This window comes from Mugil cephalus, chromosome 2, assembly GCF_022458985.1.
Source record: "Mugil cephalus isolate CIBA_MC_2020 chromosome 2, CIBA_Mcephalus_1.1, whole genome shotgun sequence".
NCBI lineage: Eukaryota > Metazoa > Chordata > Actinopteri > Mugiliformes > Mugilidae > Mugil > Mugil cephalus.
In genome coordinates this window covers 3,296,461-3,319,330 of record NC_061771.1, presented here as the reverse complement: position 1 = coordinate 3,319,330, position 22,870 = coordinate 3,296,461, and the positions used below count along the sequence as shown (strand labels likewise).

Below are 22,870 nucleotides of genomic sequence, written 5' to 3'. Positions count from 1 at the left end.
AACTCCGCCCCTTACCCTCTCCACGACGCTCTCAGTTAAGGATGTTGGAGGAGAGAAATAGGGAAGTAGGGACACACGGGTGGACAGTGATCTACAGTACCGCAGCATTTCGGACATAAACCCGGTTGCTAATGACTTATAACCCCGTTATTTCTTCTCGGAGGTGAGTGAAATATGATTTTTGAGACGCCGTTAAAAGTGAACTTGTGGTGTTGTGGGTCAACGGTTATTAGCGGGGTTATGAAATGAAAACATACATTAAACACATCAAAACTATCGCCTCTAAGTAGTCTGACGAATTTAGGCGTGTTATTGGAGAAAATGGCTAAGTTTTGGTGAGAATGAGTAACGCGGACAAGGACACTAACAGCGTTCGCTGACAACGGCCGTTTTCATGAGACGTTGAAGCGGCCGCTGAGAGCGTGTCTCCGCACGCCCTTTGTTGCTCTACCGCCGAGACACGAGAATAGAATCCAGCTCTGTATCTCACCCTTCACACTTTTGCCCCTTTGAAGTTAATTACGGACGAGGAATGACTGTGCTGTGAACGCTACGCTACGTTTGTTTGTCGGTGAACGTTCGTGCTTGTTTACAGTTGTTTACTGAGGAATGACCATAACCGAAACTGACATTTTCAAACGATCAATTAGTGTAGCTAAGGTGTGATTATTTTTATTATTATTTTTTAGCTTTGAACACACTCAGATAGAGACAATTCTGTGGTTAAACTGCAGCTCTGATGAATGCAGAATCCAAACTAAGAATAGCATTAGTGTTCACGTGTTTCTATAGTTGTCTTCTCCACCTCCTCTATACAGTTACATAACTTCAATAGCAGTTATTGAAGAGGTCTGTTGATGTCTGATATCTGGAATTAAAAGAATTAAGAACTGACTCTTGTCTTGTGACAATTCACTGTTCTGCTGGGAAATGTGTGGACCTGGCAATCATGTAGCACCCACCTAGACCAGACCAGGCACCCCCACCCCATAGTAATGGGGCTCCAAGTTCACTAGATCCTAAACTGATCAAGTATCTGTGGGATGATCCACAGAGGCCCCTCCCCTCAACCCATAGGACCCAAAGACCCCACTAACAACATTCTGTTGTCAGACACTACAGGACACTCTCAGAAGACCCATGTCCATTCTCTGATGAGCCTTAACTGTTTTGGAGGCACAAGGGAGACCTACACAATATTAGGAAGGTGGTCATCATGTTATGCGTGTTCGGTGTATTTTACAGCAGAATTGTTTCATCTGTCAGCAGGTCTATACAGCAGGTTGGTAGGTGTTCTAATGTCCCCCCCCATGTTGGTAACTTCAAACATCAAGGTAGTCTGATCATTTCTGACTGAAGAACTGGATTAATTGATTTCATTTCTAATTGGGTGAAATAGGGTCCATCCTAACTCAGAATAGTTAATCGCTCTTGTTAAATATTATTGATGATAAATGATGTCTCGATCAGTATTGGAAGACCTGTATGGGCCGATCCAGGCGTTTTTAAATTGATCAGGCTTCAGCTAAGTCAGATCTTTGTAATTTTTCTGTTTTAATGGCAGCTGGCTAGTGTCAATGAGCCAAAAACTGAAGAAAAAGAAGCAACACGATCAAGTGACTAAACAAGTCTGCTGTGTGGAAATGATTTGCTGTGACTGCAATTTGTAAATTGAGCAATGCGGATGTTTGGTGAGGTGGTAGGAGGAGATCATCAACTTGATTCACCACCTACAAAAAAAAAAAAAAAAAAAACACAAAAAAGGAGCCTTAGTGTACATCCAAAGAAACAACAAACAAGTTTCTATCATCCAGCAACAAGGCAAAAATATTTCATGGTAAATTTACTTTGACAACCATATTTATTGTGTTTAATATGATATGATCTAAGAATATACAAGTAAGTAAAGAAAAAGCCTTTATGAATCTCCAGGGAAGGAAATTGAATTCATTTAAGATTGAAACCTGGATTGGGATCGTGTCAGGGGGCAAAAGATGTCCCTATTGGCGATGTGCTGAATGATGGATAGCCGTCAATATACTGTACAGCAGATTTTTAGTGGTTTCATTTTCCCTTTTTTAACGACATCTCAGTTTGTCACTATCTGCTCTAAAGCACAGGATTTGTAAATGCCAAAAACCAAGGTTCACCATGATTTTTTTTTTAACTTTAACATGTGAATTTTGAGTCTCTGTGAAATGTCTAACTGTTGCAATACATTTTATCTTATCAGGTTTTTTACTTCCCTCATTATGATATAGCCATGACATGCTAAGCTGACGTTCAGCAATTTTCTGGTGTCAATGTCGGTGTCAGAGTTTTCCACCGGATCCTTGCAGCTGGTTTTCCAGCCCATTCAGTATGTTTACTTTATTTAATCTATGGTGAATAAACTGTAGACCAGCTGATCAGCATGATTCAGGAGAGGCCGGCTCTGTACGATGGTTTGGAGCTCTTCCTGGCTTCCTAACTTCCCAGCTGATAGTAGCTGTTCCAGTTTTTTCCTTTCCCACATATACAGAAAGTATGTGCCAGCCTTCCACTGGCTGTAGCCTTTGTGAATGCAACTGTTGGTCCAGACACAAATTAGTTATAATTCCTTAATATTTTGCTTTTGTATGTTCACATATTAAAATGATATTTCTAATTAGAGAACCGTAAACCCTACCATTGTAAATGGTGTGAATTTGGTGTAATGTTTGTTGGTTTACCTATCTTGTTCTGTACTATTGCATATGTGTTAATCAATGGTTTGTAAATGGTTGGAAACAGCACAGGAAGTTCATCCACTGACTTGAGTGTATAGTTGCATCAACATATGAAGGTGGGAGGTTGGTCTCATGATATTTCCTCATACTCACTAGGACGTCATAGAAATATTATGTTATGTTGTGGTTTTATAGCAGCTTTAAAATGTGGAGGAGCTGTGTGTTTCCTCTACTTCTAGATAAACTGAGGGTGCTTAAATTTCTCTTAAATTCAACAGTGTCTTGTGAGTCAACATACTATAGTATTACACATTATATAGTACAGTGCTTTTCTTTACTAGTATTTACTAGTCTGCCAAACGTTTTCATTTCATTGACGTCACAGCTTGAAACTGAAATGTCTGTAATGGTCACTCATGCATTTGCCAGTTACACTTAACCATCTGTACTGGCAAACTTTTGTGCACAAAGGGAAGCTGTGAACGTGAATCATTGCAAGGTGTTTTCCATTGTTGTCTGTATTAGCACTAAATACTAACACTTAGTGGCTGTGAATACCATCCAGTAAAAGAGGAAATTAGTTAAAAAAAAAGTACAGAAAACAGCCACATAACAGGTGTGATGCATGGATGCACCCACATGTTGTTTGCACCAGATTCACGCATGTCAGTTAACAGGCTGTATCAAGGTAAACTGTGACCCAGTTCAAATCAGTAAGTTTACATTGTGCCACTATAAAGAAGATTTAAATCAGCCAAAAGGACACAGGCTTTATAATGGATCCATTAACCAATTTGGCTGTTCAAACAGGACGTGCCACACCTTGAAGCTCTGCTGTCATAAAACACTGTAGTTTCACATTCTGATCTATTTCCTCTTCAAACTCCTCAACTTCCTCTACAAACTCTGGCAAGACATAGCCGTAATAAATTATATCTGATGGACATGGTCTGATTAAGTGTTAAAATGCCTTCTTTGGTTACCAATCCTTTTGATTTCCCTGCCCCTCTCCCTGCTGTTCAAAGTGTCTAATTTGTTTTCCCCCACATGATTTCTACAGAAACACAAGTGGACATACATTTAAAATTCATGGGATTATTATCGTCTCTCCATGGAGCAGAGGAGCAGTATTCCTTGTTACCTGAAATAGAACAATGTGCATCTAGTGTGAACAGCCACTCCTTGCCTCCTGTGTGAACCTGGCGCCTTTGCTGAGACTTTTGATATAATTAACTAAAAGTGAGCCCTGGCTCACAGATTACATCCCCATCAACATCATTCTGAAGTCACTTTAATTTCCCAAAAATGACCATTTGTGCATGTGGGTATTCCAATCTGCCACATCACTTCCCTCGAGGGAATTTCCTTCCGTGATCTTATCCATTTTCAGCTGCTACACCACAACACGCCCAGCGAACTGTGCCTCTTTCTTTTTATGATAACAACCCACCGTAGTAACAGGAGTATCAGGCTGCTGAGCCGCTCGTTGAAATTTGTTTTCTGCTCTCCATTACCAACTCTCATTCCAGTGCATGACACAAGATCTCAAAATACTGGAGCACTCTGGAAATGCTTTGGAACCGAAAGACCTATAAACCTCAAAAGGATTTCTGTTAAAACTATGCCATGAAACTCCCCAAAAGATACATAGCAGTTTGTATATGCTGCCCACATTTGTTGTGGCATCGAATAAGTTAATTACCCTGTATGTTTTTCGTCAGTTGGAAGGGGAGATCAAATGTCCTAACACTCCCAGTCCAGCACTGGCATTAGACTGAGAGTGAGAACATACTGCTTTGTCTATATCAACTTCAAAATGAAAATCTGGCAGTTTGTCAAGAATTTCTGACAAAAATCCCTAGCTTAGCACACTGTAACATATTGTACGTATCTTGTTTTAGGCAGTACTCATTGGTAATGTAGGTCACATCTTAAGGATTGTGAGGAACTCTTGGATATGGATCAAGACTGTTGCTGAGGCATTGCATAGTAGCTTGCTGTTATGCATGTTTAGGCATGCACACTGTTGGAAAAGGGTGCAGTATTTTGGAATGGTTTAAGCAGACTTGTGTCTAACTGTCTAACTGTGAAATGGAAAGATTCATCAGTTTGAGCTTCTAAAGTGATATTATCAGAGAAAGAAGGGTGAGGAGATATTTAAAGGACCGAGGTCTCTTTCGATCCGCCATTAAGAGGTATTGTGGTTGGAAGTGAAGAATGAGGGGGCAGTTTCGATTGTGGCTTTGTAACACACACACACACTCTCCTATGCCTTCAGTGGCATTTAACTGACTGAGCGCCTGCTGGCATCATGACTGTCTACTCAGTCATGATTAGTTTTAACCCTACACACCCAGCAACCGACCAAACCAGACTACTTGTCCACCGTTTTGAAAATGTACATATGAAGTGTATCTAGAGGATGACATTTCAGAGATGCCATAAAGATTTTATTGTCCTAAAAAGGTCTTGTTAGAGCCCAGCCCTCTCTTTCATTCCCTAAGATATTCTGCCAGCTGGCTGTTGGCCCATGTACTGTAAGGCTGTTTCACATTCTGTCCTTTCTGGTCGTCATACGGGTGGAGGTTTATCCAGTGGCTCTGTTTCTTCAGGCAGAAGAGCTTTATTAGAAGAACTAGGTTTTTTCAAACATGGAAACAGGGATATAAAATACATTTTAATAAGCAGCGTTTCTCTCTCGAATGAATCACTTTGCTGATTGTCTCACTGAATCTTAGAGAGCAGCAAATGTGACCCATGTAGCTGAAACTGAATGTGAGAAATCATCTTCAGTCATCTTCAGTCTTCCTTCATAGATGATGAATATCCATCCTAAGTTCTTGCAGATTGGACAGTGTTTGGTCTAGACAAACAGGGCAAAAAATACACTGAATAAAAAGAGCAGTGTATATCAATACATATCTACAAAAGGGGCCAATATGTGACTGGTGTTTGGAACCAGATAGATGTACATTTGGTGCATTATTATGCAGCTTGTCGCTTCTAAACAAATTGTCTATATTTAAGTAGTCAGCACTCATGGTCAGAATCTACGGGGGAAGAAGCATGTTAAACTTGCATGTCGAGAACAAGTGACAAGGCAGTTAATGGACTCCACTTCCTCATTTCCTCATTTTAGGATTTCCAAATAAGTCCAACAACAGCCATTTCTGAGACACAGAGGTAGATTTGTTTGAAATACTGACTGAAATATTAATTTAATCTAGAGGACTGTAGATCAGAATCAGAATCAGAATTACTTTATTGATCCCAAATCAATCCAGAAAAGTAATTACTATCCGTTACAGCAGCTCCTACCCATAGTGTACCAGTGTTAAGAACAAAGAGCAATGTCGGCAATAAGAATAAGTAAGAGAATATAAAAAATATAAGAAATATATATATATAACAATATGTACAAGTATAAGTGAACCTGTGCTCCGAGTTGTTACTCTACGGTGACATTGAATATGAGTGAATATTGAGTACTGCACAGCGGGGAAAAATGATTGCACAAAAATTATTGCATAATTGTATAAGACACAATTATCTTGACATCTCTTTTGGTGATTTCTAAGTTAAAAAACAAACAAACAAAAAACTCAACTATCTGTGACAAAAAGAAACATGTTGTTATGCAACATTGATGATCACACATTTACAACAGCGTCAGAAGAATGTGACACTGGTTAGAGAGTATTGATAAGAAATATCCATTACAGCCCTGTCCCCTGCATTCAGTCGGAAGTAAGTAGTCAACTAAAATTTCTTGTTGTTCTTTGTTTTTACTGCTCTTCGCTGTTGCATAAGCACTCTCTTGCAATTGCCAGGGCTCTTTGGTAACCCCTGCAGAAGTTACTATTATTACATTATTACAACAAGTAGTTCCGACCAAGCAATCTGATTCGTCAATAAGACTTAGAAAGTGCTCAAATCAGCATTACAGCACTTATCACTAAAAATATTACTCTGCCAAGTCTGTGGCAACATTGTATCCATCTCCATGGCAACACTGTAACTGTCAGAGCTGGAGCAGGAAACGGCTGAAAAGTACGCTACAAAATGGATCGGTTTGTTGTTCACAGCATCTTTGTAATAACTTAGGCAATAAAAGTAAGCATTTCGCTCATTTATGCATTATTGATTTATTTCGGTAAAGTCCGAGACCGCGTTAAAACATGAACGCCAGCTCAGAGTTCACTCATCTGGGACTAGAAAATCATTTCTGTTGCTAGGTCGTTACTAAGGTTTGGATTATTTGCTGTAGCGGTGAACTAGGTTCCGTTACACATAGGAGTCTACTGACGTGACTGATTGTGTTCCAGTTATTAGTCAGACCACATTTATTTCCATGGAAACGGGCGGCACACTCGCAAAAAACTCTAAATTTTGAGAGCAAACTGTCGATAAACATGAATATATATTTAATTATACCTTTTATTTTGTTGGTAATTGTTGTATAATCAAATATATTGATGAAAGTCTCAAGACTTTTCTTCCTTTTGTGGAGTCGCATGGTGTAGATTCTGAACCATTCTCCTGTGTCAGTCCAACACAGTACAGTTCAATAGTACTATCACAGCCTCCAAAATGAAAACACTGCGGAATCAACAGGTCTGATGATCAGATTTGTTTATATGTGAAACAAATAATGAACACCAGAACCCCCATAGAGCTAAGATTTAGTGTTGCATTAGAATAGGCTGTTTTCACTACTGGCTAGTAACTGGAAAAGTGAGTGTATGTGTATATATCCACTCTTGTTTTACATGTGTTGTAGTGTACTTTATAGTTAGTTAACATAAGTCAAGTTCAGTTGGTGCGAGAATATTAGGTCAGCTGCTGTGTAGCGTGAGTGTGGCAGAAAACGAAATGTGATATCTTCTCGCCACCCCTACATACGGGTTATGTGTGGAGTTTATGACATGTCCCGAATGCTTTTGCAGCCTGGTACTCGCAGTGTCCACCCTGCCTCCAGGCCTACAGAGTCTAATATTTCCTGGAGCATCAGGCAAATGGGAATACCCCCAAACAAACACACTGACATATTGTCAGGGCTGGCCTCTCCCTTGGGATGGGGCTGAACCATGGTGACATACTCTCAGAGGAGCAAACAGGAGTTAACAAACATACATACTCCTGATGAGATGAACTAGTGAATTATTAGACTCCAGAGAAGCTGAAATATACAGGGACACTTGAAATCATGTTGGGTCTTACTAAATGAATGGTTAATGATTAGCAAGAAATTCTCCATGTTTATTATGCAAATATGCCCTTATAGGGCAGCTTCTAGCCGGCAAACTGCCATTTAGTGCCACTGTTGAACTGTCTCCGTTGAAGATATGATAATTTTTCAGTTTTGTTGTAATCATCTAGCATGTAATCATAAATTAGCTCAACAAGCAGCCTCTTCAAATTAGCAATTAGCGAGCAGAATTGCACTATACAACAGCAAACACAGTTTATACACACTCGTAATGAGGTTGAATTGAATCTCCTTGTTTTAAACTGTAAGCCTCAAAGTCAAGTGGATCCCTAGATAATTTGTTATTACAGTGAAACATATGACCACTCATCAGGAAAAAGTGCTGCATAATTTAATAGTTCATGTCAACTTTATACACCCATATTCTGATAAATTATTCTTTCCTCACTCCTCTGCCTTCCCCTCAGCTTGCATTATGCACTACATCTTCAGCATAATAGTGCATTTCAAAAATGTCTCTATTCATTTAAGAGATGAAACAGTCAAACTGGACAGTTGAACTGTTGAAATAGCAGAGTTGCTGTTTGCTGACTATCATGGGCTAACTTGAGCCCATCAGATCATAGTACCATAACACATAGAAAGTGTGTGCAAATAACAAAGGATGCATCAATTTAATGACGTTTTGAAGCAGTAGTAGCAGTAGACATTTGACGGTACATTTGTCAGACAAGTCTTGTCATCCTTTAAGTACAATTTGCACATAAAAGGACAGGACTGAACACTAACACACGACCTACCATCCTTACAATCCAAACATTTAGGTAATGATTACGTCTTTGCAGGAAAAACATTCTGCTGAATCCCAAAGATATCTCTCAAACTAATAAATCTATAAAAATACTTAAAAAAGGTTGCTATATGTAAGATTTATATTCTCATAATGGATTTGCATGGATGATCTGGCCCCTGAGCCAGGACTTTGATATCCATTACTTACATCCCACACACTTACAAAAATGTAATGGAGGTTAGTATCAGCATAGTAATATTGGTTAGTAAAATCATATAAAACGTCATCCAGTCTCAAATACACTCACTGGCCACTTTATTAGGTACACCTTGCTAGTAAAAGGTTGGACCCCTTTTGTCTTCAGAACTGCCTTAATTCTTCGTGTCATACTTTCAACAACGTGTTAGAAACATTCCTCAGAGATTTTGGTCCATATTGACATAATAGCATCACACAGTTGCTGCAGATTTGACGGCTGCACATCTATGATGAGAATCTCCTGTTCCACAACATCCCAAAGGTGCTCTATTGGAGTGAGATCTGGTGGCTGTGGAGGCCACTGGAGTACAACTCATTGTCCTGTTCCAGAAACCAGTTTGAGATGATATGAGCTTTGTGACGTGGTGCATTATCTTGCTGGAAGTAGCCGTCAGAAGATGGTTACACTGTGGTCATAAAGGGATGGACATGGTCAGCAACAGCACTCAACGGCATTTAAACCATGCTCAGTTTGTACTAAGGGGCCCAAAGTGTGCCAAGAAAATATCCCCCACACCATCACACCACCATCACCAGCCTGAACCGTTGATACCAGGCAGGATGGATCCATGCTTTCATGTTGTTTTTCTAATTTTCATCTGCACAACTGCTGCTCACTGGATGTTTTCTCTTTTTCGGACCATTCTCTGCAAACCCTAGAGATGCTTTATACTCAGACCAGCCTGTCTGGCTCCGACAACCAGACCACGTTCAAAGTCACTTAAATCTGATGCTCAGTTTGAACTTTGAACTTTGAACTTTAGTAAATTGTCTTGATCTCCTATACATGCCTTAATGCATTGCATTGCAGCAATGTGATTGCCTGATTAGCTATTTGTGTTAACAAGCAATTGAACAGGTGTACCTAATAAAGTGGCCAGTGAGTGTACATTTCCAGTGTCTGTATATCTTGCTGTCATCTTTTCTCTGGAGTATTCAATCTTCAGGCTGCTCACATTAGTTTTCCTGTATACAACGTTAGGCTGCGGTCAGCAGCAGTCTGCCTCTTGAGCACTCTATCCATTAGCCAAATTCCTAGCTGTTTCATTATCTAAGTAGGTGGGTTCCAGCCCCTACCCACTACTCCACAGAACCATAAGACTGATTGCCAGTAAGGACTGAATCAGTCATTCTACCCAAGCATCAAATATTTAACAAATCTAATTGAAAACTATGTTGGCAAAATCGAGTTATGTAGTCCTAATACAGCAACACAGGAGCATAGGAAGGTCAAGAACAATATGGCTAGCCCAATCTAATTATTCCTTGACTCTGAAGTGGAAACTAGGCTATTGACCGAACTGGTGTCAGATTTCTATGCCGTTGCCATTCCTGTCACAGACACCCAGGGCCTTGCATTGATTTTATGAACCACAACTCCAGGACAACATTCGAGGCTCTCAAGACCATAATGTCATAATGGATGTTTTGGCCAAGGCTTGTGGCATAATAGGTTTGTGTCTGCAAAGCCTTTGATTTCTCTGGAAATGCTTGTTGTAATGCTTTGAGACTATCCAACCTCCAGGAATAGACTGGCTGCTTGCTCTGCTGTTGACTGGGATTGGTAAAGGCTAGAAGACAGTGATAAGTCAGTTTGACAATGCTATTTGGTTCCTGTACTGGCAGATTAATAAGACTCTATTAGATATTCATGTCTTCCAGTGGTCAGAAAATACGATGTAGTAAGACACAGTTGTTATCCTAAAGTAAAGTGTTTAGATATAAGCTTATTATCTCAGACATAAACTGTCCACTAATAATGCATGCTGAAGTAGCTTCAGCTATTACATTGAGATTAAGATCACAAACGGTCAATAAAAAATAATGCAGTGCTGTTTACACCATGCAGGGAGAGGATATGGATTACTGACCACCTTGAAGATGGATGATGATTGGGGAGCACTATTGATCGGTCTCATCTGATGTCATCGGATGTCTTTCTAACAATTTAACAGCTGTTATATCAGCCCCTGTTTCATTTAGAGACCAAAGGACATTGTTGTGTAGGGTCAATTGTTGATTTTGTTGGCTAACTGCTTCCTTTGATTACTTTAGGGTTTGGTTAGACTTTCTTGTATGAGGCCAATACATCATGAAATGAGATAATTTTAAATGCTTTTGTCAAGATAGCTATCCCTGTATTTTTTTGTGAACAGTGCTACAAATCCAAGAGCAGGAGTATATTGTCAGAAAATATATTGTCATTAATGTGATGAAGTCAGAAAACTACTCAGTCTCACATTGACTGTATCAATTTGTTTCTTGTGCATTAAATATTTTTCAAATTCATTATAATTCCAGACAACATACATCTATGCATAACTGTACTGCCTGATCCAAAGTTTTAACAGGCCAATAACATCACATATTCAAATTAAACGAATGCACTAAATGTAATTCATTTCAAATAATGATAGTTCCTTATTATTTTACCATGTGAGTGTTGATGCATAAATTAAATAATTTAATAACTTCCTTCTTTATAATTACATTATTTAACATCAGTAACCTAAGCTATGTAGCAAGACATGCTGCTCACCTAAATATACTTTAACTTCTCGTCTGTTGGAAGTTAATGCAAAACCTTTTAAGAAATTGCCTGTGAAAGTAATGAAAAAGCAAAGAAGGTTAGCAGTGATTTTCCGGAACAGAGCCAACTGCTCTTAAGGAGATTGTTTGTATGGGTAGACTGTAATAGTTTCCTTTTGAGTTATTGTTGGCGGTATAAAGGAAGGTGGTAGATCCCACAAAAGTATTTTAGTTTCATTTGTTTTGTGAGGGATGAGAATTTAACTTGGCTAAATGTTTTCATAGATTTAATTGTGTCTATATTAATTTGTTTATCAATTTTGATTGACATATTTCAACAATCCTGGAAAATCCATAGCTTCTATTCATATCATATCTTGTTTTGAGATGATTGTAGTTACTGATACATTTATAGCCTTTTCTGTCATATATTTGTCTATATAATCTTCAGTAATCCTATACTACAGTGTAGTGGATGCATCAATGGGCAGACACTGTACATTTGTGAATAGATAACATATATACAACATAATAAAATTGTTTGAAATCATATTATTTGTTTATGTTTATAGTTAAATCCATTTTGATTTCCTCATATCCAGCACTCTGACAGAATGGCATCACAGGAGGGGGAGGAGCCTCCTCCAAAAGGAAGCCTTAAGGATAGTCGCCTAAAGAGCAAGAAGCCCCCCAGCCTTACGATAGCCATTCCTCCGCCTGAGGAGACGATGCCCCATGACCCAATAAAACAGGTAGGCTGCTGTTTCCACTTTGTTTTCAATCATGGCTTTGCCTTGTGTGTCAGATTGAAGAAGATCCCTAAGATCACATGACTACCCACAACCTCTGACCGTGTATGAAAGTGAAAGTGCATTTTGTTTTTGCTTTTGTAATCTTTGACTAATATTTAAATTAGTTTGATGATCTGAAACATTTATTTGTGTGACAAACATAGGGGAATCTCTTTGTCACACCACTGTAACAAGTTTTACTAAGTTTTAAATGAATTCTGTGCAGAGGACTCTTGGCTTCTGGACATGAAATCTTGGTTTCTCGTGGAGTTCAGTCTAATTTAGGGTTTACACATGATATCAAGCGTCTCTCTATAGTTCGGCCTGTTGGAGAAGGGTGGGTGTCCTGACAAAATAACAAACAGCAGATAAGAAGGAAGGACAGTCTTTTGGTTGTCCTATACATAAGAGCAGTGACAGACGTTAATGACAGTAAAAATTGTGATAAATGCTTTATAATCGATACTGATTTTGGGTTGATGTTGGCCTGCTTCCTGTCACGTTGTTTCCTTTTCCCCCCTGCTTTACTCACATTGCTAACTTTATGACTACGCTTCCACAGGGCAGTATTGTTTTGTAATAATTTAAACCTTATTAAATAATTAATTAATCATGGATAATGCAGAAAATCTGAAGAAAAATAAGCTACTAAAATGAAACAGCTTGCAGTTTCCAGTTAAAACAGCGGACTTAAAGAAGCCACCCCCTCTGCAAAAGCCTCAGTCACAGTTAAGGATATCTACAAAATGTTTTAGGTCATTGGCAGCTTCCGTTAAATGAGAGAGAGAAAAAAAGAAAGATATTTTAAGTATGTGGATCAAAATAGACTTTCAGATCAAACATGTCCTGAGTCCTGACATTTGAAGACTGACATGATATGTTGTTTAAGAGCACATCAGGAAGTTTAATACAGGCTTAACTACAGTGTGATTATGGGAAATTCAATATTATTTAAAAATAGTTGCAAGGAAACACTTTTCCTATTCCACTGTCATAGAAGAAATTTCATGCCTGTAAATAATTTGTCTCTGAGTTAATGAACCCCAGGACTAAAAATAAAAGACTTTAAAACACAGAGAAGTTTTCCTCTGTGCCTCTGAGTTTTGGTGGCGTTCTGGAAAGTTCTCTCTCAGTTCATGAACACAAGGCCATGCTTAGAATACAAATAACTGTATTTAAGATGCACACATTAGTCAGTGGTCAGACAGTTACAGGTAATGGCGCATAGTCAGTGAACATGCAAATGTACCTGCTCTAGCTTTATGGACGCTGAGGCTTCTGCACCAGTAAGACAACTTTATATAATACACCATTTGAAAAGGATGTTTCCCACCATGACATCACAAAAGTTCATGTCATGACACACTCAATTTAGAGCTTCAGACAAATCGGGATTAAGTTAGCAAAATAACAATGTGCTGTATTTGTGAATCCTTTGTTTTTTCTGACAGCATGTGTAGTGAAAAAGAAGCAGTGTAGAGCAGTGTCTCAATAAGCTGCTCAGCCACAGCCTGAACATAAGGCTCACTCAACTTGCGTCAAGTACCATTAGCTCACAGAATGAAGAGACCATTAGCCTCACCAAACGCAAGTTAGAGTAATGGGCTCTCTGAGGAGTCACTACACCCTGTACATATCAGAACAACACTCAGCAGCGTACGCAAGTGTGTGTTTAAGAGAACAGGAAGGTTGTTTTTCTCCGGCCCGTGTGGCGATAGGTGCCCATGCTGCAGTGACTGAACACGGGTGTGACCAAATTAAATGAGCACTTGATTCAAATATCTCTACACTTTGATATCGTTTTGCTATTGAACACGGTTCCCTTGATCACAGTATTATAATTTGTTTGCAGTTTTATCTCAAATGTTATAAATAAGAAGAGTCAGTCATTCATCTTGTTTTGGTTATCTGTTTATTCCAGTTCATAATGATCCAAGTCTGTAGTTATTCTTACAGTAGTATCCTATGCCTGCTCTGCTGTACAACTGCTTTATGGAGGTTAGCATAATACTACAACTGTGTTTATACTGTACAGACATATTATTTATTTTTTCTTACTATAACAACAATTACTCTACAAGGATGGTAACATCATTTGTTATTTCCTCTGGACAGCCACTACGATCTTCTCTCAAAAAAGATATGAGTGGTCAAGCAACTGGCTCTGTGTCAGAGAGCATCAGTGGAGCGGGAGATGGAGCCAGAGACAGAAGGACAAAGTTTGGTAGACAAACATCGCTCTCACAAAGTATCCGGAAGTAAGCTTTTAACTCTGTTTTGTTTTGAGAGTGTTTCCTTTTGCTTTACATCAAAGGGTAACATCCATGACTAAGAAATGAAACCAACGGACGCTACATCAGTTCATACTGTTGAACCATAAGAGCTCAAGCCACAGGCATTAGAGCACTAAACACTAAAATATGTCATCAGAGACTCTGACACAAAGAGGTAGTAACACTGTGACTGTTTGCAAACAACAGGCTAAACCGGTTAGCCTACTATTATACTGTAGCACACACAGCAAGCAGAAAACGAACTAAAATATAAATGAGAACAACATTACAGCTGAACACCAGTCAGTTAACATACACACTAATATACAGACATACTGAAAGTATCCGCAGCATGTTTAACATGGCTTAGCATGATAAGTACTTAGCTTCACTGTCCACCATGTAGTAACCGCAATGTTAACGTCGCTACTCTCTAGAGTCGCTAACAGCGAATTCAGTCTCATCTCACAATGTCTTATGAAAATGACCAATATATTGGCAGAAGTTGGTAAAACAGTCTGAGTGAAAAGCACCCACAAGATTTTGATTTTTATCAGCTTTTCTGAGCTGCCAAAAAGACAAACAGACTTAATGAACATGGGCACAGATGTGTTTTATTTGAAATTTGTTGTCATTACTTAGTTTTATTCTAAATTTTTTCCTATGACTTGGAAAAAGTTAAATTCATATGTCTGTAGAAAGGGTTTCTGATAATACATCTGAAAAGACAAATTGTATCTCATTTAAAATAAATCTCCATTCTGGTTGGCCTGTGATTTGGAGCCAGTTCTTAATGTTGGCCTCCTCTCTGACACCACCGTCATAAAGCTATGACTAAACTGCTGGAAAACATTCCTCATCACGTGTAATGTATAAAAAGTGCCCATTCCCTCTATGCCATTCACCTCAAACAGTCAATAAGTGCTTTTTTACCCTACAGTTCATTCTCCAAAGGTTACTTCTCAGAATCCCTCTAATCAATAACAGCTATACTGCTAGAATTTACCAGAAACAGTAGCCAAATCACAACAGAGATAGAAACTGAACTGCTGAGTAGGTCCTCACCAACAGATTGATTCAAATGAATTTAAAAGCATTTAAAAGTTTAGCATTATGTTTTGTGCATATGTTTGTCAGTTACTCAGGTTGCTTTAAAATAACCTGTTGTTTGTCTAGGAATACAGCCCAGTGGTTTGGGGTTGGTGAAGACTGTGACACCAAGCAGCAGGTATGGCAAAGGAAGAGCCTCCGCCACTGTAGCCAGCGCTACGGCAAACTCAAGGTCCAGTACAGGGAGGCTGAGACGGCCACCAGCATCGACCTGGACTCACCAGCCACACACAGGATGCCCAAGGTATACTGTCACAAGTATTACTGTGTTCCTCAAACTATACACTCTCATCACGCCATTAATTCACTTCCTGATTCATTTTTATTCCACTTACGATGTTCATATGCATGGAAAAAACAACAGTTATACAAGGAGCAAAAAGAAACAGGATGAGAACAGACAGGCTCATAGTTCATAGAAATCCCTATTCCTTTCTGTCACCTGCATCATTTCCCCTCTTGGGACTGAACCTTCCCGAGGAGGAGAAGGAAAATAAGACTGAGATTGTGAAGAGAGATGGAAAAATGCATCTGGCTTCAATAAAGTGTCTCTGAACAGAGATGCTTTATTAAAGCCAGTGCTGCATGGTGACAAACGTGAACCATCTGCACTCCAGATCAGTCCTGTCACAGCCCCCAGTCTGTCAGACGACTCTACTCATCTACTCATCATCCAGTGTTTTTTGCCTCAGCTGTTCTCTGTTCTGAGCTTACCGTCATCTTGGGCTTACCAGGAGGCCAGTGATAAAAAAATGACCTAGTTGTGCAACCTTGCATTTAAGTCAGGATGATGATCTGTCATATCTGAACGACTCCTCTCTGCTGCTCATTGAAAGTTTGCTTTCAGCATGGCTTGCACGTAAGAAGTAAGAATTGCAGTTAATATTAATGTCATGCTGCATCTCAAATATTCTTCTCATGTATGACCCACATCTCTGTTTTTGATAGATTGTGGACCCTCTGGCGCGGGGGAGACATTTCCGCTGCCCAGATGAGGTGGACAGTCGCTCCCCCAGGACACCCCACTCCGCTCAAGCGGGCCCTGTCACACCAGGGGTCACCTCACTCAGCTCCTTCACCAGCCAGCGCTCTGGGTACAGCCGCTTACCCAGACGAAAGAGAGAGTCAGTCGCCCGCATGAGCATCAGAGCAGCGTCCAACCTGCTGAGGGTAGGTGAAGTATGAGAAAACCTATGTGTATGTTGGGAGGTATGACAGATACAAAAAAAGGATGGGTGTTTTACAAAAGTCTTTGTAGCACAGTAGGTGTACTAACGTGTTGATCTGCTGTAAAACACTACAGCAGACACTACAGTGCTTTCGAAGTAAATTTACATTCCACACGTAGACTACACAGAATTTCACTATGTGCTTTTGTTGTATTACTGCAAAATAAGGTAAATATTAACTATTGCATATTGTGGCCTTCACGCCTTTTAGTTTAGAAAAGATCCAAGAAACACAACGTATGCATGAAATCATTTCTCATGTGGTGTATGTAATGTCAAGGGTCGCAGTGGCTTGGCAGGCTCACAGACGGGCCGCAGTTTCCCCAGGAGGAGCTTTGTCAGGCCCAGCTGGGTGGACGAAGACACAGTGGATTTTGCAGACACATCAGAGTCTCTCTTCTTTAGCAAGGTCAGCAGCCTCTCTCTCCCCCATCTTGTTGGTGTTGTGGTAGCTTCTTCTTTCTCTGCTTCTGCTTTTTTCTTTTTCTTTCTTTTCCTCCGTATTTACAGTTGATCTGCTTCTTTTATTGTCCTCTTTTATTTCTTTTTTCATGATTTCTCTCCTGTGTCCTATATATCATCTCTCTATTAACTTCTGCTACAACCGTAAAAAAAATAACAGTTCTCTAAATACATGCCATGTCTAATTACACATCAGTTAATACATTGTATTTCCTCTGCTGTGTAGGTTGATGCCCATGATGAGTTATACTCTATGGCTGATGATGTGTTTGAATCGCCCCCCATGTCGGCTTCCTGTGAGCACCCTGATCAGAAGCTCTCCAGCCTGTGAGTAAATAAGCCCTCAGCCAAATACTTCAGCCACTTTAGAAAGTCTCTGGACTGGAGTCAGCTCATTGCTGCCATAGTTGTCCCATAGTCAGTGCGGATATCTGTCTTCCTCTCTACCTCTCAGTAAGGACATATCTCGGACACCCAGGACACCGGCCGCAGCACCTGAAACAGGGCATGTTCGCCGCGGCCGGCGCATTGCCTCCCAAGTTAAACACTTTGCTTTCGACAAACAAAAGCGCCAGTATGGTATGGGAGTTGTGGGGAAATGCCTAAACCGACACTATCGACGAAGCATCAGTAGCCACGTCCAGAAGCAGCTGGATGACTTCCACAGTCACAGGTTGGACATAAGTAGTAGTATTTTCATTTTTGTAAGAAATTATATAAAATGTGACATTTTCCAAAATGATATAATAATAATAAGATAAACAAAATTAACCTTGTGTTCTCTGTTGTTTGTTTAGGCCTTACTTTACCTACTGGATCACGTTTGTCCATATCGTTATCACTTTGCTGTCTTGCTGCACATATGGTTTTGCCCCTGTGGGGTTTGCACAACATTCTACATCTGAGCTGGTGAGTAAAGCTCTAAACTTTCAAATCTGTTCTCACAAAACAATTGGAGGGGAGATATCTGTTTAAAGAGTGAACTATGATATCTCCTCAATCTCCTCAGACGTTTTCTCTGCTTGATGTGTGCCAGTGATTTGACCTTTCTCAAACAGATTAAAATCTTTTCCACGACCACAGGATGTGTCTTTAGACATGGTTGTTTAAGAAATGCTTGTGAAAACATAAAATATTACAAATCAGCTTTCAGGTGATTATAGTTTTTTTTATCCAAACACCATAAAAAAATAGAAACTATACATATATATATACACACACTGTGTGTGTGTGTGTGTGTGTGTGTGTGTGTGTGTGTGTGTGTGTGTGTGTGTGTTAAGATTGACACTTTATTGGATTAGCAGTACTGTTGATAAACCTTGTCACTCTCACCCAATAGGTGCTGAAGAATAAAGGCATTTATGAGAGTGTCAAGTACGTCCAACAGGAGAACTTCTGGATTGGTCCTAGCTCTGTGAGTCTCTTGCTGGTGTCAGTTTACCTTTTGTGTTACACTACATATTTTTCACTCTGACCACTGAAAACACTCCCATGAGATTTTAAAACCCATTAAGACAATTTCTTATTAAAATGAGCCCAGCCAGTACTGCCATAGCTGAACACAGGGTGTTGACTGGTCAACAGTTTTGTGCGCTGCTGCATGCATCACAGGCCAATGCCACGCTCTGTGGGTGCAGAGTTACACCCTGTCACTTTTTCAGCTTATCACTTTCTGCATTTCCTGTTACATGTACACACGTCGGTCACACCAAGAGCTAAACTTTGTCTTGTCCTATAGTTAGTTGATAGTCACGCACAAGTTACTGTTAGTAAGTTCTATACCTGGCAAGCAGGTCGCTTTTGGTTCCTGCATTCAGTATGTCATGTTTTTAGGATTCTGTAATTTATATAAAGGCTCAGCCATATGTGACTGCAACAACACATATCACAACACAGTGAAAGCCCTACCACGTCTATTAATCTTTTTTTTTTGTTTTTGTTCCAGGAGGATCTGATCCACCTGGGGGCCAAATTCTCCCCATGCATCCGTCCAGACCCACAGATAGTCAGTCTGATACAGAAGGACAAAGATCTTGAAAGAGAGTCTGGCTGCTGCGTTCAGAATGACAACTCTGGATGTGTGCAGACCCTCAGCCCTGACTGCTCTGTATGTTGCCCCCGCTGCAACTTCATGCTTTTCGAAAAAAACTCACAGTAACTTCCAACTAAACGGACACAAAATTGCATTTAAATATGATTTAAATATGTAGGACTTTAATAGACCCATAGAATAAAAAATGAGGCGCGTTGTTAAAGATCTGTAAAGATACAGTCACTTGGATGGTCATTAATTATTCACAACACAGATGCACAGACATGCTGAGTCTATATCAAACTACTTCTCTGTTTTTCATTATGTAACACTGACTTGAGTTTAAATTATCTGTATGTAAATGTATGGTACTGTAGATGTACACAACAAATGTGTGCTTGTCATATTATGCTCTTGTGATCCTACGGACTAAGAAAGATCATTGTGTTTTAAATACTCAAATCTATTCATCAGGAGACGCTGGCCACCTTCATTAACCATCATGTTTGTCACCAGGATCGCAAGTAAGAGTGACCATAAGTAAACTTTTCCAAGGCTTGACTAAATAATCACTTTGGAGTATTTCATCATTAAGACACTTTTTCCCAAACTGACTTGTGGTCTTGCTTTGTTTTGCTGCGCTGCATTGTGTGACCAGTGTGTGTGAAGAACCTGCCTCTGCAGGCGCTCATAAATGGCCAGATGACATCACCCAGTGGCCGGTGAGGGGAACACTAGGCCCACTAGTTTGGAAAATCAGTTTTACAAACTTTCATCAACCTATTACATATTAATAGTATATTAACTTTGCCTGTATTATTTCTTACTATGTGTCCTTCGTCAGATCTGTACATTTCCAAAGAAGTGGAACCACACTGGCTACAGACACATGGACTGTAACATCAAAGGACGGCCTTGCTGCATAGGAACTAAGGGCAGGTGGGAAATATGTACGGATATCAGGTCATGATCATGTGTTTCATTAAAATGAAATACAGAATATATGCTTGAATTGCCTCTTGCTTGTCTGTCCTGTAGATGTGAGATCACAACCAGAGAGTACTGTGCTTTCATGCATGGCTACTTCCACGAGGATGCCACACTCTGCTCACAGGTAGTGTGTGTGTGTGTGTGTGTGTGCACTATGGGCATTTATGTGTTGGTGTGTTTGTGAATTTCTGACCCTCGTATTCTCATGCAGGTTCACTGTCTGGATGATGTGTGTGGCTTGCTGCCCTTCCTCAATCCCGATGTTCCTGATCAGGTCTACCGTCTCTGGCTGTCTCTCTTCCTCCATGCTGGGTACGCACTTCATTTTCCTTTGTTATGTTCTCATCTCATCTTCTACACCACTTATCTTCACTAGGGTCGCAGGGGTTGCTGGAGCCTATCCCAGCTGGCATCGGGCGAGAGGCGGGGTCTTTGTTGTGTTTTTACACAAATTGAAATAATAACTCTATGTTTTCTTGTGATTTTTTTGGTACAGTCGGAGCATTTCAAATTGCCATGAATGCGCTGTTTACATGGCGGCAATAACACTTTATAATGATTAAGTAGCTTTGAGAGGAGGCGTAATATGCTGTGAAGTGTTAAGCCTTTCACACAGTCATTAAGCTGTTTCAGTCATTTGCTGTGAATGATCAGTGTGCTTTTATTATGTCAGCATCCGGGAGGATTCAAACCTACTGAAATGTTTCTAAATAAGCCTCAGTGCTCGTGAGCAGTTCGCTCACATGGGGACCGTTAATACTTAGAGCTAATACTAAGCAGTGGGGAAATCCCTCACGTTAACCCTTTAAACCAGCAAACATACAGACCAGAGGACCTTGACAAAAAATACACTTGAGACAATTCTCAAGGTTGAAAGGCTACTTTACCAATGTGTACCCTCACTTCAATTGTCCCTGTGTGTGTGTGTGTGTGTGTGTGTGTGTGTGTGTGCAGGCTTTTGCACTGCGTTGTGTCAGTAGTGTTCCAGATGACCATACTAAGGGACCTGGAGAAGCTGGCTGGTTGGGTCCGCATCTCCATTATTTATATCTTAAGTGGGATCACGGGTAACCTTGCCTCTGCCCTGTTTCTGCCCTTCAGAGCTGAGGTGAGTTCCTCACATAAACACATTCATCTATGGACATAAACACAAACCAGTGAGGTTGGGCACACAGTATTGGGTTTAAACAGGATGCATACATACTTTTTAGCTGTTATGTCTGGCATCAAAGCTGGAGCAAAAGGAATCTATCATTAGTAAGACAACTAGGTGGACTAGGTGGGATTCAGTTTGAGCCATCGACATCAGCTTTCCTAGCCATGACATCTTTTTGTTTAGTTACTCATTTTTAACCCTTTTTGGGTCCTAAGAAACGTAACCAAAAAACATATTGGTTTACTTTCATCAGTGTGTTGACTGGCATACAGTAATACAGGAGTCTGGTTTGTCTGTTTTTTTTTTGTTTTTTTTTACAACTGATAGCTGTCCATAAGAAGATTTTTTACATAACAGAATATAATTGTACTTATAAATTATTTTTATGCATAATTTTATAAGAGGAAAACTAGTCCCATGTGTGACACAAGCACACACCAAGCCATATTTACAGAATTTAGAGCACATGAAGAGTACAAATAGTATGCAGTTGTGGCTCATCAGAGAATGGAGATGGATCTTCTGAGTCTGTGGGGTCTTTGGGTCCTATGGGTTGAGGGGAGGGGCCTCTGTGGATCATCACACAGATCAGTTTCAGGATCTAGTGAATTTGGAGGCCAGGTCAATACCGTGTCATTGCTATGGGGTGGGGGTGTCTGGTCTGGTCTAGGTTGGTGGTACATGTCTAAGTAACATCCACATGAATGAATGTCAGGTCCAAAAGTTTCCCAGTCACTTTCCCAGTCTGTGGTCATACTGTTGTGGCTGATCTGTGTATATTTGTTATTTAAGCACTTGACACACGCTGCAATCCTGCAAGTCAAATATCTGGGACTAAGATGTGGACTCTTTTTACCCCCATTGACTTATCAGCCTGTTGTACTTGTTGTTGCCCTATGTCTGTCTTCCAAGTAAATGCATTTATACTTATTTGCTGCTAGGGCTGTGAACTACGACATCTTTGACCTCTCATGTTGCAGCAGTCATCCATAATGTTAAAAAAATATTTGTTTGTCTGCTGTTCCTTCTCAGTGGCTTACTTCAGCTTACTTTAACTGGTTCACTGGAGGGGAGTTTGTCCTCCTGGTGTTTGTTAGACCAGACCAATTTTCTTACTCTCTAAAGGTCTAAAGGGGCGCAGTGAACATGGTATTAACATGGTGTTAAATGCACAAGGCCTAAAAAACAACTGAGCCTAAGTCGATAACACATGAGAGCACTTTCCTGAAGCTGACTCATTCCTATGAAGAGAGCAGTGCCTTCCTCTGTGCTTATCATGTGTTGTTTGTTTTAAGCATAACACTAGTGTCAGCAGAGAAGCCAAGTCATT

At 40.0% G+C, this 22,870-nt stretch overlaps 1 protein-coding gene across 1 annotated transcript in view; it reads left to right on the top strand.

Moving 5' to 3' along the window:
• LOC125004198 (inactive rhomboid protein 2-like) overlaps positions 1–22,870 on the top strand; it is a 28,170-nt gene continuing 5,300 nt past the window's right edge. The window contains exons 1-17 of the mRNA XM_047578633.1: positions 1–163; positions 12,100–12,249; positions 14,404–14,546; positions 15,738–15,915; positions 16,620–16,841; positions 17,181–17,309; positions 17,589–17,689; positions 17,817–18,035; positions 18,160–18,271; positions 18,702–18,776; positions 19,308–19,469; positions 19,869–19,918; positions 20,053–20,116; positions 20,239–20,333; positions 20,433–20,508; positions 20,596–20,696; positions 21,339–21,492. Of these exons, the coding sequence (XP_047434589.1) occupies positions 12,112–12,249; positions 14,404–14,546; positions 15,738–15,915; positions 16,620–16,841; positions 17,181–17,309; positions 17,589–17,689; positions 17,817–18,035; positions 18,160–18,271; positions 18,702–18,776; positions 19,308–19,469; positions 19,869–19,918; positions 20,053–20,116; positions 20,239–20,333; positions 20,433–20,508; positions 20,596–20,696; positions 21,339–21,492 (2,019 nt within the window). The 5' untranslated portion in view covers positions 1–163; positions 12,100–12,111. The remainder of the gene's footprint in view (positions 164–12,099; positions 12,250–14,403; positions 14,547–15,737; positions 15,916–16,619; positions 16,842–17,180; positions 17,310–17,588; positions 17,690–17,816; positions 18,036–18,159; positions 18,272–18,701; positions 18,777–19,307; positions 19,470–19,868; positions 19,919–20,052; positions 20,117–20,238; positions 20,334–20,432; positions 20,509–20,595; positions 20,697–21,338; positions 21,493–22,870) is intronic.